Raw genomic sequence first — 20418 nt, 5'->3', positions numbered from 1 at the left:
TTTTCTATAATATTTTTCCATTGAACCATCTCTGTCTGAAACTTTCTGACTCATCAACTTTATGTTTAATCTGAGTCCTAAATATCTGACATTTAATGTTGTGCAACCAGAAGATGCTTGTACATAAAAAAGCAGATGCTCCCATCAGGTCAGAGTCACTAAATGCTTGGATAAGTACAAATATGAGAATGTATGGGTAGACTTTGAGCCTGGAAGTGGCATCCCAGCAGTAAGTACAGTTACACTTACATCAGAAGTCTGGTTTAGTGCTTTGAGCAGTCGTGTCTGCTTTTGAGAGAGGAAAAACCCTCAACGTTATGAATGAAGATGCTGCATTGACTTGTGGGTGCATGCGTTGATCAGGGTTGCCAAGTCTGTGTGACAAAACCAGCCAAATGGCCGATAAAAACCAGCTCAGAGCCAAGCCCAATGGTGAAATTCAATGTAAGCCAGTAAAACCTCTGCCACACCACATGTCTGTGTGTACCAGTCTAGCACAGTGGATCTTTGGTTGTGTGCCATGTCCTATGTTTTTTCTGCTTCTTTGCTGGTTAGTTCAGTTGTATTTGGGGAAATACATTACTTTATTCTGCTTTGGATATTAAGTACACATACACAAGACATAAAAAATGGGTCCCGTCAACCTGCAGACAAAAAAAAATCTACCCGTGGTAGTATGTACAGTCATGGACGAAAGTATTGGCACCCCTGGAATTTTTACAGAAAATACGCAATTTCTCTCAGAAATTGTTGCAATTACAAATGTTTTTGGTATACATGTGTTTATTGACTTCATGTGCATTAGAACAACACAAAACATCTGAAGAAAAAAGACAACATTGACATAATTTTACACAAAACTCAAAAAATGGGCCGGACAAAATTGTTGGCCCCCCTTAACTTAATGTTTGTTTGCACACCCTTGGGAAAAATAACTAAAACCAATGACTTCCTGTAACCATTGACAAGCTTCTTACACCTCTCAGCTGGAATTTTGGACCACTCTTCTTTTGCAAACTGCTCCAGGTCTCTCAGATTTGAAGGGTGCTTCTTGCAAACAGCAGTTTTAAGATCTCTCCATAGGTGTTCAACGGGATTTAGATCTGGACTCATTGCTGGCCACTTCAGAACTGTCCAGCTTTGTCTCCAACCATTTCTTGGTTCTTTTTGAGGTATGTTTGAGGTCGTTGTCCTGCTGGAACACCCATGACCTCTGATGCAGACCCAGCTTTCTGACACTAGGCCCTACATTGTGGCCCAAAATTTTTTGATAGTCTCCAGATTTCATGATTCCTTGCACACAGTCAAGGCACCCAGTGCCAGAGGCAGCAAAACAACCCCAAAACATCCTTGAACCTCCACCATGATTGACCGTAGCTACTGTGTTCTTTTCTTTGTAGGCCTCATTCTGTTTTCTGTCAACAGTAGAATGACGTGCTTTTCCAAAAAAGCTCTACCTTAGTCTCATCTGTCCACAAAATGTTCTCTCAGAAGGATTGAGGCTCACTCAAGTACATTTTTGCAAACTCCAGTCTGGCTTTTTTATGTCTCTTTGTCAGCAGTGGGGTTCTCCTCGGTCTCCTGCCATAGCGCCTGATCACCCTGAGTCTGCAGGACAGCCTGGATTTATGTAGAAGTTGACTGAGGATGTTTATCCACCATTCCAACTATCATGTGTTGCATTCTTTTGTCCATTTTTCTCCTCCATCCACGTCCAGGGAGATTAGCCACAGTGCCATGGGTTATAAAGTTCTTGATCATTCTATGCACCATGGACAAAGGAATGTCAAGATCTCTGGAGATGGTCTTGTAACCTTGAGATTGTTCGTATTTTTCTACAATTTTGCTTCTTAAGTCCTCAGACGATTCTGGGCTCTTCTTTCTCTTCTCCATGCTTGGTGTGACACACACAGGCACACAACACAAAGGCTGAGTCAACTTTTAGACGTTCTAACTGGCTTCAGGTGTGATTTCTAGATTGCCAGCACCTGTTACTGCCACAGGTGAGTTTAAATGAGCGTCACATGCTTGAAATAAAATGATTTGCCTACAGTTTAAAAGGGTGCCAATAATTTTGTCCGGCCCATTTTTTGAGTTTTGTGTAAAATTATGTCAATGTTGTCTTTTTTCTTCAGATTTTTTGTGTTGTTCCAATGCACATGAAGGAAATAAACACATGTATACCAAAAAACATTCGTAATTGCAACAATTTCTGAGAGAAATTGTGTATTTTCTGGAAAAATTCCAGGGGTGCCAATACTTTCATCCATGACTGTACAAAGTAGCCTAATCCCACAGACGTGGCAACCCTGCCAGGACTGTAAGGATAGTGTTATTTTCTATCCATATTTCTACCTTTAAGTAAACCCTTTGCGACCCATAGCATTTGCTTGCTTGCAATGTTTTGCCACATTTAGCAGCCAAAAACATTTAAGTGGCAGCTTATGCTAACTATTAAGATGTGCAATAATTACTTTCATATCAAAGTTTCATTTGAAGTATTTACCCCTTTTGATGTTTCACCCTTTTATTGATTTTAAAAATCAATTATGGTCCAGATAAATTGGACTTCTTGACAATTTAATGTCAAAGTGGGAAGAGATTTCTACAAAGTAATGTCAATTAAAGAATATGTAATGTAAAATAAGTGACTGCATAAATATTCAACCTCTTTAAGTCAGTATTTAGTAGATGCATCATTGGCTGCAATCACAGCACTGAGTCTGAGTTGATAGGTCTCAATCGGGCCTGCAGATCTGGACACTGCTATTTTACACCATTCTTCTTTGCAACACTGCTCCTGTTTTTGTCAGGTTGCGTGGGGATCAGGCATGAACAGCCTTTTTCAATCAAACCCCAAATTCTCGTTTGGATTGAAATTTGGGCTATGACTCGGTCACTCCAGAACATTCACTTTGTTGTCCTTAAACCATTTCTGTGCAGCCTTTTCTGTATGCTTTGGGTTATTATCCATCCATTTTCTATACCGTGTGGTGGGGCTGGAGCCTATTCCAGCTGTCACTGGGGGAAAGGCAGGGTACAAAGTGGGCTGGTTGCCAGTCAATTGCAGGGCTGACATATTGAGACAGACAAACAGGCACGCTCATATTTACACCTATGGCCAATTTACAGTCACCAGTTAACCTAACTTGGTGGTGGGAGGAAGCTGGAGTACCCAGAGAGAACCCATGCATGCACGGGGAGAACATGCAAACTCTGCACAGAAAGGCCCTGACCAGGAAGGGAACCAGGAACCTTCTTTGCTGTGATGCAACAGCTCTAACCCCTGCACCGCCATGCAGCCCCGGGTCAAGTTTTAGTTCTCTTACAGACTGAATAATATAGGATTATTCTATATTTTGCCACATTTATTTTACCCTCTACCTTCACAAGCCTTACAGTGCCAAGAACCGTCCCCACAGCATGATGCTGCCACCACTGTGCTCCACAGTGGGGATGTTGTGTTCATGCTGATGTGCAGTGTTTGGTATCTTCCAATCATAGTGTCTTATCTGATGGCCAAACAGCTCCATTTTGATCTCACCAGACTAAAGAACTTGACTTCTCCCACTTGACCATGGAGTCTCACAAACTTAGACAGGATTTAGTGAGTTCTCTTCAACAGTGGATTTCTCTTTCCCACTCTCCCATAAAGCTCTGACTGGTGAAGAACCCAGGCACAGTTATTGTATGCAGATTCTCTCCCTTCTCAGCTGCTGAAGCTTGTAACTCCTTCAGAGTAGTCGTGGGTGTCTTGGTGGTCCCTCTCACTAGTCTCGTTCTTGCACGATCACTCAGTTTGTGAGGATCCTGATCTCGGCAGATTTCCACGTGCCATCTTCCTTCCATTTCTTGATGAAGAATTTAACTGAATTCAGTACCTTTGACATTTGTTTGTATCCATCCCCTGAATTATACTTTTCAGTAACACTTTCTCTGAGATGTTCAGATTGTTCTTTTGTCTCCATGGTGTAATGTTAGCCAGGAGTACTGATAAACCAGTGACTGGACCTTCCAGACACAGGTGTCTTTACACTACAATCACTTGAGACCATTCCTCTTTAAAAGGAGAGAGTATTTATGCAGTCATTTATTTTAGATTTCATATTGTAATTTAATTGATGTTACTTTGTAACATTAAAGTGGGTCAAAAAGCCACATTTTTTTATCATGACTGAATTATAAAACTTATAAATGGGCAGAACATCCAGCGTATGTTCACCAAGTTCATGTTTTCGTATGTTGTTTATCTGGACTGAACTATTGAACGTGGTCCTTTGGACATATGAGATTCAATCACTCTTTCAGGGACTTCAAGAGGACAAGCACTTGAAAAGTGAAGCTGTTTTGCTTCTCGGCTCTTACATATGATTATTAAGTGAGGAAAGAAATGTGTCAGGGACATAGCTCAGCCCCTGGGGTCGATGTTAAGCGATGGAAGGCACAGTTATATAAACACTTAACAAAGGAAACAGTAGCGCCAAAGGAACACAGCTATTGTGAACCATAGCTGAGTATTGGCTTTGACAAAACCATAAAAGAAATGTCAATAACATGGAATGGTCTATTCAGAAAGATGCCTTTACAACAGGAATAAAACATGGCTCTGTCTTGTTATTGCTTGACTGACAAAGTCATAATAAGGTGTGAATTCACAATGGCACAAGGACATATGCATTAAAGAATGTATTAGTATGCTTGCAGATGTTTAACATGTGTAATAAAATTCCCAAGGCAGCACTATTGATGCTTACCCCTTAACTTTAACTCTTCCGTGACAGGCGAGGGCATTTTCTGCTTGTTTACCTCTGAATTCTTTGTCACTTTGTCTAGCTGTCACACTCTCTTATTGAACTTCAGGTTAGAGTGATTACACAGAGAGTTTGCTGGAGCATTTATAATTCAACAGCATCCCTTGGCTAAACATTTGATCAATTTGAACACACTTTGGCACTATAGTACATGTGTTAACTGCCATCTACAGGGCCTCTGTGCTCCCACGCCTCAATAGAAACCAAATATTTATCACGCACTTGCAAAAAACACTGTCCTAAAAAGCGGTTTTTCAGCCTTTTCCCTCACTCTTTCTGTTTGCAGTCACAGTACTCTGTATTTTTGTTTCCAATCCGAGCTATGGCAATTGATTTGCTGGCGTGGGTGAGAGACAAATTGCTACTCCGCTCAATCACAAACCAGCCTCGCTCATTTGTTCTGTGTGTAATTTAACACAGTCGAAAAGGTTTGCAGGCATACGTTTCTCTGTCTGTTTCTTTCCTCGCTGCACAAACAGACTTTTTTAATTTAGAAAACTTTGTAATGAGGTTGAAAACAACATTATTTAAATGCATGGCCAAGCAAAACAGAAGCCAAAGGTGTGAAAACATGCCAGATTCAGTCAGAGTGCTGGAAAATCTTCATAGTCTCGAGTGTGTGATCTTATTACATCCTGTTTGTTTTTTGAAGCTTGTGTTTTGAAAAGCCAGTGCTGCTCATTTCCCTAAAGTAAAACTACAAATATGGATCCAAACAGAGGTTCTCTTTGGGTCAATAAGGTACTGGACGTTTGTTTGTGTAGAGCGCGTGCATTTGGGTGTGTGGGAGTATCACAGGGAAAGGGAGCGAGAGCAGGTGGAATAACATGGGGGTGAGAGAGAACACGAGGGCGGCCAAGTACAACAACCGCAGGTCACCTGGGATCACAGGCGAGCCGGTATCCCACGCCTCTCTGCGCCAAACCACCCGTGGATCGTTATTGAAACCTCCCGTTCACTCCGGCAGAATTAATCCGTACCACCTATACGGCGATACATCAGTGACAGTGATGCATCCCAACCCCAACCTTTGCACAGCTCACCACTTTGTAATCCCTCCACCCACGATGGAATTCTACAGAGCCGTTCCTCCGATGCTGCAGCACCGTCCACCCGCCTCCTCTGGTCTTCATATCACAGAACACCTGTAGAAACACAAGGAGAATGCAACAGGCTTTTAATACAGGCTCACAGCAGGCTCTTTAACACTTCATGATAAATACTTTAATGCTTGGTCAATTTGTTTGACTTATTTATTAGATTTGTTATTTTAACATCAAGTAGCGGTTTTATCGTTGTTCCTCCTGGGATAAAGGGCCTCAGACACCAACAAAACTCTTCTGCAGTAGCACTAACATTGTTTGCACTATTCTGGATTCTGGATTTAGGACTAACCTGAGGCCCTAACAGGGTCACCTTTTTAACCATAAACTGTCAACCTTCTTTCACCAGTAATAAAATATGAAAAAAAAAAAAAACCTTTGCACTAATGATAAATGATTTTGACATTTAAAAAGTTAGAGTTTTAAAAGCTCACAATCTGAGAAAAGTAAATTTATTACTTCAAAAAGGTCAAAACGTGAAATAGAAAAATAATGTTTTTCAATGGCAAATATATTAAAAGGAAAGTCAAAATCATGAGTTTAAAAGGTCAAAATATGAAGTTAAATTTGTAATCATGAAATTAAAAGTCAAAATATGATTTAAAATTTTAAATTGTGAGTGTAAAAGGTCAAACTATGAGATTATGAAGTCAAAGTTTGGAGTTGAAAATATCAGGTAAAATACAAAATAACTGGTTAACCCCTGTAAAGCCTGTTGTATGATATTTGATACATACTTTTATGATACCTCTATTTAATCAATATGATCATAAATTACAAAAAAGAAAAAAAAAAACTTCTGAACACAATCTGATTAATGATAAAAATGCCCTCAAGTGGATTATCCGTTACCAAAAACACCTAATGTATCTAATGAGATACAAAAAATATATATGTTACATTTCATGGAAATTTTGATTTTTTTGGATTTCAGTAGAAAGTGAAATAAACATTTCAGTTTCAAAAAATTAGAATTTTCTCGCTATACTTTGTGTTTTCAGGCTTTAATGGGTTAAAAGGTCAAAATATCACTTAAATATAAGAATTATGAATCTTAAAGCTCAAAATATTTTATGAGAAGTTAAAATTATGAGTTGAAATGCTCAAAGTATGAAATTAAAAGTCAAAATCCTTAGTTTGAATCCTAATTGTGAGATGCTAAACTGAAAATGTAAAATTAAAACACAAATTAATATCTTTTCCAACATTTCTGACTTCTTATCTAAATATTTTTACTCCTTTTTCAGATTTTGTGACTTAACAAGGATATCTTAAATCATCAAGGATAAGTTCACATTTTTATACTTGAGGAAATCTGCAGACCTCAGACTGATGGGACAGTTACAACAGAAATAAAATATAATCTTGCGGGCCGGATTTAACTGTTCCAAGGGCCGGATTTGGCCCTCGGGCCTTGAGTTTGACACCTGTGGTCTGTGGGGTTCAGGTCCGTTGAGTTCCCTGACCAATCAAGCACAGCAATATCATGGTCATTTCACCAGCTTTTGGTACTTGTGAGTGTAGACAAATGCAAAATCCTGCTGGAAAATGAAATCAGCATCACTGTGGAAACTTTACATTGGACTTCTAGCACCTTGGATTCTGATCCTACTCCAGACTCTAGGACAGGGATGTCTAACTCAATCAAAACTAGGGCTGGAGTCTGAATTTAGGTCAACCCTGAGAGCCTAAGACATTTAACCATAAACTTTCACCCTTTTTCACCAGTACAATAATTTTTGAAAAGGTCAAAATGATAAGCTTAAACGTTCAAAATCCGAGATAAAAAGTCAAACGTATTTGTTCAAAAGGACAAAACTCAAAATTGGAAGTCAAAATAATGTTTTTAAAAGGGAAAATAAATGAGATAGAAGTCAAAATCACGACTTTAAATGTTCAAAATATGAGTTCAGATTTGAAATTGTGAGTCTAAAAGTTCAAATATGGGATTCAAAGTCAGAGGAGCTGAAAAAATGTGGGACATATTTCAAATCAGTTAATAAAAAACCCCAAGATTATCTCATGATTTTAAGGTGCAAAATTAAAAATATGAATTGAAAACACAAATTAATTTCTTTTCTCACATTCCAGACTTTTATCAAATTGTTTTACTCTTTACTTTTTCAAATCTTTATGACTTGACAAGGACATTTCATCAAGGTTAAGTTTAAGGTTAAGTGCACCTTGGTCCGGATGTGGCCTATGGGACTTGAGTTTGACACCCCTGCTCTAGGACTTTGATTTCCAAATGAAATACAACATTGACTTTCATCTTAAAAAGAGGACTCTGGACCACTGAGGCGCTGTCCAGAGTCAACGCAGTCTACCAGGAGATAATAGAGCCCTTCATGCTTCCATCTGCTGAGAAGCTTCATGGAGATCCTGAGTTCCTTTCCAGCAGGACTTGTGCACCTGCCCACAGTGAAGCCAAAACTACCAGAAACTGGTTTACTGACCATGGTGTTAGCCATGCCCCCCATAGAGCATTGTTTCTCAACTGGTGGGTTGGAACCCAAAAGTGGGTTGCAAAGCCATTTTCAGTGGGTCATGGATGCATGCCTGGAAAAATCATGAGGTAAAAAATGTATGATGTGCTTTTATTTCAATGGATATGTCTCAGTCCTTTGGTTTCTTGCATCTTTTATGCCATCTCTAATATAAGCTGCACCATTTATCATTAAAAACATCTATTTTTGATAGCAAAATGTAAGAACTTTGGGTCTTGATTTGACATTAATGATGAGCTGACAGCTGCTATCAGAGCAACCTGGGCTTCATAACACCTCAAGCCCAGTGCCACAGACTGATCGCCTCCATGACACACTACACTGATGCAGTAATCTATGCAAAAGGAGCAACAACCAATCGCTGAGTGGATGAATGAGTATAATTTTCAAGGCCAGCATTTCCGTACCATAAATCCTGACGTTGGGCTAAAGTTTTTTCGATATTCTAATACTTTGAGATAGTGGATTTTTGACGTGTGTGAGCCGGAAGCCTTGCACAGAGGCAAAAGAAGACACTTATTTTTTCAGTTGCAGTGGCTTCAAATAAAGACACAGCTTATTTTGGAAATAGACCATCACTTTCCAGTGTGCAAAAGTTTTGAAAATTGCGAAACAAAGGAGAAAAGACAGAGATGAATATTTCTTTCATTTGGACTAAATGAGAGAGAGAGAGATAATAAATAATGGCTTTGTGTTGAAATGAGTATATCAAATTGCATATATTATACCTCTCAAACAATTTCCAGTCATTTCATTTTTCCATTTAAGCCAGTTGAGACTCATGATTAATCGCTCCTTAGCACTTTGCCAATAAAGTGAGATGTCATATTTTCATTTGAGTGAAACGTGGCCTGAAATGACGTAATAGAATATAACAAATGTTGATTTTTGGTTATTTGATGGATGTCCTGGACACTTCGGGAGTATATTTCAAGGTGTCAAATATGACATGGCCCAGGTGTGGAGGGAAAACAAATACATCAGTTTGTTTTATCCCCCAGAGTGGAGGTTGAGAATGAGACATGCGTGGTTTTGGTTACACATGGATTTATTTCTTCTTGGCAGGGCGCTGTCACATATAGACATGTTTGGAAGGAATATGTGTGACGAATTGCACTCATTCTTTTTGTGGCAGGATTTGAAATTTAGACTTGCTAAGGGATTTGTTATAGATATTCAGTGTATTTAACTGGACGTATTCCAGCTTCCCGTAGGAATTAGTGATTAAATCAGTGTGCAAATTTCCATTATGGGTGGTAAAATTTGAGCATTTTGACTACAAAAATGTAGTCAGCCTGCACACCTTGAGCCTAAAATTGTGTGTTTCTTTCAGTTTTCTCATGCAACAAATTACCATGCAATGTCGTCTAAGATCCTAGAGTTTATCAGCAACATTTCAAACTCTCTAATACAGGGGCGTCAAACTCAAGGCCCGGGGGCCAAATCTGGCCTGTGGTGCAGTTGTACCCGGCCCACCCGATCATATGATATTTTTATTATAACTGGCCCACCAGTATGAGGTCTGCAGATTTCCTCCAGTATAAAAATGTAAACTTAGCCTTGATGATTTATAATATCCTTGCTGAGTCATAAAAAATTAGAAAAAGTTAACAGTAAAAATAATTTGATAAAAAATCAGGAACATAGAAGTTTTCTTTTCTTTTCAATTTTGCATCTCAAAGTTATGACTAAAAGTTATGGTTTTGACTTTTTATTTCATATTTTAACATTTTAGAGTCATAACTTTACATTGAATCCTAGTTTGACCTTTTAAAGTTATGATTTTGACTTTTATCTCATGTTTTGACCTTTAACAACTCCTAAAGTTGACTTTTATCTAATTTTTTTTTTACTTTAAAACCCATGATTTTTAACATTGTTTCATATTTTTACTTTTAAAACATGAATTTGAAATTTAATCTCATATTTTGACATTTTAAAGTCACAATTTTTATATTTATCTCACGTTTTGATTATTAAATATCATGATTTTGATTTTTTTTCAATTTTGCTGACCATTCCAGCTCCTAACTTTGACTTTTAGATAATTTTTTTTACCTTTTAAACTCGTAATTTTTGACTTTTAATTAATGTCGTGACCTTTAACAACTTCTAATTTTGACTCTTATCTCATTTTCTATCTTTAAAACCCATGATTTTCAACATTGTTTAGAATTTTTACTTTTAAAACATGGATTTGAAATTTAATGTCATATTTTGACATTTTAAAGTCCCGATTTTTATATTTATCTCACATTATGATTGTTGAATATTATGATTTTGAATTTTTTCTCAATTTTGCTGGCCATTTCAACTCCTAACTTTGACTTTTAGCTATTTTTTTTTATATTTAAACTCACGATTTTGACTTTCATATCATATTTTGACTTAAAAATCATGGTTTCAGAATTCTATCTCATGCTTTGCCTTTTAAAAACAATACTTTGACTTTAAATGTCTAGTTTTTACCTTTGAGACTTGCAAGTTTGACTTTTTATCTCAGATTTTGAGTTTTTAACTTATAATGTTGGCCTTTTAATCTCTAAATCATTTAGGTTGACGCTCAATGGTTAAATATTGACCCTGTTAGGCCCTCAGGTTAGACCCAGATTCAGAATCCGGCCCCTGCTGTGATTGAGTTTGACACCCCTGCTCTAATACTTCATTCAGCCTGCAGCTGGAGTAATGACGGATAGGCTAAAATTGATTCCTAAGGCTGGTTGCTTGAATGTTTTCTGTTAAACAACAGCCCTGAACTGTCTCCAGAGTCATGCGGTGAAGATGCCTGCATGTGCGCAGCATCCCAACAGGTCTCTCCATTTCGACATCCCGGATGGCTCTTTTTTTTTCTGCTAGAAATGAAATGAGAGTTTCGAGCACTTTCCCAGAATAGGAAAGCTAAATCAAGGTCAAAAGGCACTCAGGTCTTTTTCCACAGAAAACAAGGTCGACAGGCAATATGCTGTGATTATCCTCCGACACATTAAGTCAGGGCTCTCGCTTTAAAGCCGCACTGGATATAAAACAAGGTCTTGAAATAGAAATCTCAAATCAAGTCATTTCCCAAAAGTGGTCATTACTTTGATTTAAAACAGGTCCATATTTAATACCCATAATTCACTTATTATTAATGTTTGCAAGGAATGAGTCAGCTGGAGCCAAATCTGTCACAATAAAATGCAAAATTACAGAAAATGTATGTGTTTTTATGATCTTTAGATGGAGTTATTTCATGATTGTTATTTGTACAGTCATACCAGGGGACACAACAGTTAGCTCACAGTATAGAGAAGACATCATGTGTTTAATTTAATGTGCCCTGTAGCTCTCAAAAGTATGCACAAAACTAATGAAAAATTCAAAAAGGAGCTGATCCAAACTATGAATTATTTGGTGTGTAAACAACATCATTATTCAAAGCCTCTGTGATTAAAAGTTAGTTGGAGGGATATATCTCATTTAGTCAAATCTGCATTCCACATGTATAGCTTTTTGTCCCCGGTCCAACCCAAGGAAGCCCGCTCTCTGCTCAGAAAATAGGCCAATTTGTATCTGCCCCACTTTTCAGCAGCCACCCGGTTTGCCAGCCACCTTGGAATTTAGATGGCATAGATTGAAAGCGGGAACGATTCGGGGGAATACTAACTTGCATCAGTGCAAACGTACATTGGCCCCAGTTGGCAGGAAACACATGGCACCAGTGCCCAACACCTGGCTGACTCACCCACAGGAAATGAAGAGGAAAAGCAGAGGGAAAACAGAGGCAGCAGGAGCCGGTGCCAGCGAGCAAACTAGACTGAAAGTAATGAATAACATAAAAACTATTTTACTATGGTCTTCTTTTTCTGTCTTGAGCTCTTAAAGTCAAGAACTCGGCCAAGAATCTCAGCTCTGACTCAGAGAGAGGATAGCCTGCTGGTGGATACCACGGTTCACTTAGTAGGAGCTAGCTACTTCGGGTCACAAGAGGTACCTCCTGAGCTTTTCTGTTCCCACTCACCACCCGAGAAGCCTGCAGGCCAAAAAACTTCTGTTACTTATTATTCTAGCTCCAAATAACCCAGCACTGCATTTTCAGCCACCTTTATAATGAATAAATAACTGTTTTTATATGATATACACCATTTTTACCAATCTAACAGAGGGTTTAACCATAAAGGCTTATTATTATAGCTTCAGTAAACCAGTAATAAATTCCATTAACTTCTACATTTAAAAAAATACAGCAAATATACGGTAGGGATGCCTGTTTGGGATTTTTTTGCTGATATCTAATATGCTGATATTTCTGAATTAATTTACTTGAAACCGATTTCAATATTCAAATATGTATTACAGACCTTGAACTTCAGTCCTTTGAAACATTTTTAACATACAAGGATGAACAAAGAAAGAAGCTTGAGTACTTAAAACACACTTTGAAGCTTTAAGATTAAGAGTTACAACAAAGAGTCGTCTGCATAGATGCTGCTAAATATATCAGATCCTATCATAGCCTGAGTCTCCTCCAAACCAACACTGAGAAATCGTTGATTCTTGTGAATTTATGATTTTCTATCATGCTATCTGTATTATAGTTGTTGTTTTAAAATTGCTTGTTATCGTAGCAGTGTAGTTGTTCTTTGCTGTACTGCTTTGGTAACAACATAATGCACTTTTTCACAGTGGCGTGCACAGACTTTTCAAGGGCAGGGGCGAAAAGAAAAAAAGGGCACATACAGCGCGTTCTCGCCACTGAAGAGGGCACTAAGTTTCGCATATTTTCCAGAGCACTTTAGACATGTTTATATGTTATACAACGCACATTATATAGCCTTAAAACAGACTAACTAGACAGACCACTCAAGTTAGTTTGTAGTTAGGATCAGCATCCACAAGAACTGTGTAGATTCAACGTTGGACTGTGAAGAACACACAGAAATAAATAAATAAACCCCTAGGGGGTCTGGGGGTCTTCCCCAAGAACATTTTCAATTAAGTAGATGCCATTTCCTGTATTCTAGTGCATTTTAACACCATATTAGCACCAGATAATCCAAACTGGTTCTGGGAGATATAGTTCTGGCTAAATTAGATCAGAAAAAGGCCCAACATAAAAGTCAGTGCAACAGTAGTGTTTTGCCAACCGGGAGGGCGGTTTATAATGTTTTAACCAGCCAAGAGGGCAATTAAGTGTTTTTTTTTTTTTTTCACCAAAGAGGGCAGTTTAGTGTGTTTTGCCAATGAGGAGCGCACTTAAACACGCGTTTTTGCCAACCAAGTGGGCAGTTTATCATGTTTTAACCAGCCAAGGGGGCATTTTAGTGTGTTTTGCCAACCAGAAGGGCACTTTAGCACATGCTTGGCCCCCAAGAGGGCACTTTAGCATGTGTTTTTCAACAATTGGGCCATGGGGGGGGGGCGATTAAAAAAAAAAAAAAAACTGTCCTGGCTGATTTGGTGCAGGTCAGGTATGGGATCATAAGCCCCATACTTTGCCACATCAACCTTGGTCCTGTACTGCTCCAGCCTCCTGATGGCCATTGTCCAGGCCTTCAGCTCCATCTCTCCAGGTATCTTCCTGACAGTGGTAATTTCATCGACTGAAACTGTGACTAAAATTGTTCGACGACAGCCTTTTTTACATGAGAAAGACTAGACTAAGACCAGCCAAAAATGTGAATAAAACTGACTAAAACTGACTAAAAGTAAGCGTACCAGGGTGCCCATCGAAGCGCTACTGTCACTCCCATATCCAGCAGCTGACCCTTCCCATCCTCGCTCTCCTGAGCATGTCAGCATTGGATATGTTCTTCTTTGCAATACCCAAAATGTGATGACGGGAAGTGGTCACAGTGGTCTAGCTGGCACCTCTGACTTTACGTCCAGGCCTCACATAAGCTTGCAAAGCAGATGGATTCGGCCATTTCCTTGTTTCTCACTGGTGAATCCAACTTGTTAAGCTCCCGTCTGAACCGTTTGGTCCCGGTTAGAAAGTGACAGGACCAATCAGCGACGAGGGCCAGTACTTTCAGGCACGGCAGAGTCGTGACGTAAACAAGCAGCAGCAAGAGGGGGTACAATTATGGCGGAAGAGATTAGCGTGGATGCTGCTAAAGCGCCAGTTTTATCAGAACTTGATGACATTTCTTGACTCTGACTCTTGACTCTATAAAAATATATATTAGTACAGTCTGGCCTTATCTCTTTGTAAATTGTCAAGATTACTTTGGTTCTGTATTAGCGTTATACAAATAAATAAAGATTAAAAGATGAAGGTGATTCTATTGCTACAGAGACGCCTGTGATTGGTGGAGCTGCAAATTTTGACTGTGGCTGCTCTAAATGTAGTTTATGGTCGGGGAATAGAGGGTGACAACTGATGAGCTCTTTGGTGACGACAGATGGCATCACATGTGTCACTTGGCACCGGCTCATCCAGAAGAATTTTTTTTTTTTCTTTTTCAAATTTAGTTGCAGCAGATGGTTTCAACCTGTAGAGAGCAGTTGATACATGCATTTTACGACAAAATGTAGAGTTTTAATACTCTGTGCCAAAGTGTCAATATGTGGACCCTAACTGATCTACTGAATCCCATCTCTTGGTTTTCATCTCACAAAAGTTGTCTGAGGTTTTAGTTACTTTTCAATGTCACATGTAGTTGATATATGCAGGAAAAGGTCAATGAACTTTGAAGTGTTTCTACCTTGATGGTGTGTGTGGTGTTAGGTAGGCGTATGCTGTATACTCCACTCTCCATCACACCAGATCTCAGGATTTCAGCACAGTCTCTGAAACTCAGCGCCTCCTCTTTTGGTGTATTGGAGATTTCTGTGAAAACAAGCAGACATTAATTTACAGATGGCAACCTCATGGGCTCATCGCACCAATCCTAACCCCATATGGGATTTCTCTTGTAATGTTAAGCTGTTGCTTAAGCCTGCAGTGTCTGTGGTGCAGGCATGTATGTATGCAGTGTCTGAGATTTGAATAACAAGCTGCTTGTGGTGACTCATGAAAAATAATACTTTTCAGTCTCAGCCACAAATCCTTAGCTCATTAATTGAAAATTCTGTGGATCCTTGTTCTTCCAATATGTTGAATTTTTGGTGTTTATTGAGACTATTAATCATTTTCCCTCTGAGGGGGTTATTAATCAGAGAAATGTAATCCATCAGTGTGTGCAACAATGTGAGAAAAGAACGGATCACTCAATCAGTGTACTTTTTTCTGGTAAATCTGGTGAAGTAGTTGTTTTGACCAAAATAAACAGTTAGCCCAGTTAAACAGTTAGTTGACTTACACTATATTGCCAAAAGTATTCGCTCACCTGCCTTGACTCCCATATAAATTTAAGTGACATCCCATTCTTAATCCATAGGGTTAAATATGACGTGGGTCCACCCTTGGCAGCTATAACAGCTTCAACTCTTCTGGGAAGGCTTTCCACAAGGTTTAGGAGTGTGTTTATGGGAATTTCTGACCATTCTTCCAGAAGCACATTTGTGAGGTCACACACTGATGTTGGACCAGAAGGCCTGACTCTCAGTCTCCGCTCTAATTCATCCCAAAGGTGTTCTATCGGGTTGAGGTCAGGACTCTGTGCAGGCCAGTCAAGTTGATCCACACCAGACTCTCTCATCCATGCCGGCGAATCCATCTTGCAAAGCTCCAATCTGAACCGTTTGGGCCCGGTTAGAAAGTGACACAACCAATCAGAATTAAGAGCCAGAACTTTTAGGTGCGGCGGAGTCATGGCGTAATGAAGCAGCAACAAGAGGCTGGTGTAATAATGGCGGAAATACATTAGCGTGGATGCTGCTATAGTGCCAGTTTCATCAGAACTTTACGACATTTCTTTGTTAAAAGAAGAACAAAGAACAGCAGTGAGTTGTTTTCTTTTCAGAAACGATAAAAGTCGTGTACTGACATGTCTACAGTCGCCATGGTTCACGTAATGCAGATCTCAGTGGAGTTTCCTGCTCAGTAGCGGCGCACCTCAGTAGCAGCTACGTCACGTGTTTTGTTGGTCTGATTGGCCCGTAAAGATGTGACAGAGAGAACATTCATCCAATCACCCTCCAAGATTGTTTTTCAAAAGCTCTGCCCTTTCCCAAACACCGTCTATGGGAGGTTATAATAACATTTTATTTTAAATTATTAATAAATAATATATATAATAATAATAATTTAAAAATGTAGGAATGAGGTAAAAGTAGGTAATCTGTTTTTTAATTCTGAATATATATCTCCATTCTCTATCCATACCCTTTAGTAGTATGCCTAATTATGTATTCATTTTTATAAATAAGTCTCTTGATTTAATTAAAAACACAAAAACAAGAAAAGTCCCATCAAAGAGTGAACTCCCTACCTTTGCAGTGGTTGACCATGGCCAGCAGCTGCTGAACGGTATCTGTGAGCACGGCCTGCTGTCTCTGCAGCAGGGTGCTGTTGAGCATGGAGCTGCCCAGTTCGCCCTGCAGCTGATTAACCAGTCGACTCTGCCTCTCCAGAAGCTCTTGAAGCTGCTGCTTTTCACTCTGCAAGCCCTGCAGCTCCCTCCCGTATCGAACCTCCAGCGCCAAGAGCCTCTGTTCCAGGAAACTGGCAGGGACAAACAGGAAAGCAAAACATTGAGTCACAGTGCACCAGTAAATAGTCAGAATAAACAGCATGCAAATAAATGCACCAATGGTGGAAGACACCAGCAGTTTGTCCTGTAAGTTTAATGCACTCTATTGAAAAGATTTAAGTGATTAATAATTTAGCACAGTGTTACTCAACCCTCCACCACCAAAGAGCCAAATTGTTGAAAAAATACTTCTGCAAGAACCACAATCTAAGTGGTGAATGAGGATGAGTTACAGGTGGCAAAAAATGGTTCAAAAATGGAAAAAATGTGGCAAAAAAAATGAGTGAAAAGTGACTTAAATGGGCAAAAAGCAGTCAAGAGTGACAAAATGGGCAGAAAAATAGGAAACAAGTGGTATATAATGGCAAAAAATTCCTGAAATGGGCAAAATGTGGCAAAAATGGTGAAAAAGGGCAAAAATGGGGAAAAAAAAAGTGGCAAAAAGAAGCAAGAGTACCTTGATGCAGACAAGATGGCCGACATGCATCCAGTCCATACCGGAAGTCTCAACCGGAGGTCCGTATGTCTAAGGTTAGGCTTAGGCATTAAAACCCGAGCGGTTAGGTTCAGAGTAAGGCAGTGAGGAAGGTGATATATTTGAGATCCAGCACCAAGGGTTAGGCTTAGGCATGAAAAAGACTAACAAACACTGGCAGCTGAGTCCAACATGAAGAAGAAACTTCTGCTTGGGACTTCCGGCATGAACTGGATGTATAGCGACGCCCATGTCGGCCATCTTGACTGCAGTTGGGTCCCTCTCAAAAGAAGAGGCAAAAATTTGGGGAAAAAAGGAAACAAGTGGTATTTAATGGCAAAATGTAGCTTATTTGGAAAAAAAAAGTGTCAAAAAATGGTTTAAAAAAAGGGCAAAAATGGGATAAAAGTAACAAAAATGGGGAAAAAGTGTCAAAAAGAAGTTGCAAAAATGGGCAAAAAATAGGAAAAAAGGGTATTTAATGGCAAAAGGTAGCTTAAATGAGCAAAAACTGGCAAAAAAATGGTTAAAAGGGGCAAAAATGGGATAAAAATGGGGAAAAGGTGGCAAAAATTAGTTGCAAAATGGCAGAATTAGGAAAAAAGGGCAAAAGGTAGCTTAAATGAATGAAAAGTGGCAAAAATGGGGAAAATGGCAGGAAATAATATTTAAAATTAAGACATAAAACAGCCACAAATAATCATAAAAGACATGTGTGTGTGGTATCACTGATTTAGCAGATTATTTTCTGCAGCTTCCCATCCCAAACAACCCATTTAATAGAAAAATAGTGCAGTGAATTCAGTTTTCTGACACTCCAGCCTTCACCAGCTTACACATGACATTGAGTCATAGACATCAGCATGACAGTCTCATTGGATTAACATACATAAACACCTGTAACGGAGCGGCATTCACAGATGTGCCTGCATCCTAAGCCTCTCCATCATACGTATGAGGCAACAATCTGACAGCGTGAGTTTGTTCGTGCGCGTGTCTGCACCAGTGCCCCACCCCCGCCTCCAAATGAAGATCATAAATCCCCGCAGCCTGATCTTTATGGCTTTGACTAACGACTCTGCAGCAGTTATTTATTGAAACAATCAAGCCACCCAGATTGAACAAGCTACTTTTCAGCCCTGTGCACACGCCGCCGCTTCTGCTCCGTGATTCTTCAACCTCCTACATCAGGCAGCGGCTCAGTGGGAGGTAATGCTGGATCCCTCCAAATCACTGTAGGTTTTTTTCCGTCTCATATTTGCTTTGTGGGAAAAAAAACACTCAAGAAAAAGTGGCAAAGAGAGCTAACAAATTGCTCTCCATTATGTGTATTTTATTTTGTAGAACAGTCAAAGTGAAGAGGGCTGCGGTTGAACTGATTTAACAGTTAAGAGATTTGACAGAACAAACGCAGCAATTTGGATCACATTGCATCCTGGACAATGAAAGTGTTCTGCTTATAATCTTGCGCTATTTGTTATTATTGTAATATATATATTACTTTTTGTCTGCTCTCCCTCTCCCTGCACTTCCTGCCAGCACTATTTTACATGTAATGCCTGTGAAAACAAACACGCCTCTCTGCTCTTTTTAGTTGGCAGCCGTCCAGAAACCGGCTTCATGCCCTCGAGCATCAGCCGCTGAAACTTCCCTTCATCCACTCCAGCCCTCTTTTCCCCTTTTATTCCACAGCTGCCTGGCTGCAAATCTACTATGACCTTTCTACTATCATGCGACCCGTCACGGTGTTTACCCTTGTGAAGATGTATTCATTTATTTACATGTCAGAGCCGTGTCACCGACTTGAAGGACGAGGGTTAAAGGGCAGAGCGGGACCAAGCGGAGCCAGATGTGTAACAGGTGTTGGGGCTGAGGCACCCTGCTCTTCTAGTCACACTTGGTACAGATGAGATGAATGAGGTGATAAACAATTAAAGAGAGAAAACACCCACCCGGCGCCCTGTCTTTGACCTCTGCTGGCCCTCATTTGACCTTGTGTTCCTGGAGAGAAGAATGGGAAACCCCTCCTTAAACGCACAGCCTATTCACCGCTAAACACACACTCTGGCAAACACAATACACATTATACTGTTAGTAAGTGGCCTGTTTTTCAGTTCTGCTGGATGAAAATGACCACTTTTGTAAATGTACGGTTGATTGCATGTTCTGAAAGCCGTTATATTTCACCACCCAGTGTCAAGCAGCGTTTTCCTGTGGAAACAATGTTTGCAGCACAGGAAGAGAAGCATTTTTGGTTCCTATATGGCATCTGCATTTGTTTGTTTCAAATCAGGGGCAGAAAAAAATAGAAAAGGGCCTGGTCAACAGAAAAAAAAGGAATTCTGAGTCAAGAAAAGATATTCACTGGGAAGCTAGAAGGCAAATATACAACAGAAATGACCTTGAAGTATCCAAAATAAAGGAGGCATTAAATAGTAATAATAGGCCGACAAAAACAGAGCCAAGAGTTCATCTCCATGTCATCATTTCCCCTTCAGCACATCGTGAGCACATCAGAAATCTTGGTGTCATCATTGATCTGAATCTGAACTTCCAAAATCACGACATTCTACCACCTGAAAAACATTTCCAAACTGAGGAACTTCGTGTCTCAATCCGACTCTGAAAAGCTGGTTCATGCATTTATATCCAGCAGACTGGATTACCGTAACGCCCTCTTTGCTGGACTTCCTAAAAACTCAATCAGAAGTCTCCAGCTCTGCCAAAATGCTGCAACCAGAGTGCTTACAAGACCAAGGAAAACAGAGCATATTACACCTGTACTGAAAAATCTTCACTAGTTTCCTGTTCAGTACTGAATTGATTAGAAATTTTACTTCTTGTCTATTAATCTCTGAATACTATGGCAACCCAATGTCTTTCTGACCTTCCCACTGACTACTATCC

General features: G+C 39.5%; 1 protein-coding gene across 1 annotated transcript in view; it reads right to left on the bottom strand.

The window, feature by feature from the left end:
- angpt2b (angiopoietin 2b) overlaps positions 1-20418 on the bottom strand; it is a 59799-nt gene that overhangs the window by 18181 nt on the left and 21200 nt on the right. Inside the window, exons 4-6 of the mRNA XM_041808106.1 lie at positions 16776-17008; positions 15108-15232; positions 5855-5956 (exon numbers count right to left, since the gene is read on the bottom strand). Of these exons, the coding sequence (XP_041664040.1) occupies positions 5855-5956; positions 15108-15232; positions 16776-17008 (460 nt within the window). The remainder of the gene's footprint in view (positions 1-5854; positions 5957-15107; positions 15233-16775; positions 17009-20418) is intronic.

Source organism: Cheilinus undulatus, linkage group 16 (genome assembly GCF_018320785.1).
Source record: "Cheilinus undulatus linkage group 16, ASM1832078v1, whole genome shotgun sequence".
Classification (NCBI taxonomy): Eukaryota; Metazoa; Chordata; class Actinopteri; order Labriformes; family Labridae; genus Cheilinus; species Cheilinus undulatus.
The sequence above is the reverse complement of the archived record's forward strand: the minus strand, read 5'-3'. Positions and strand labels throughout refer to the sequence as shown.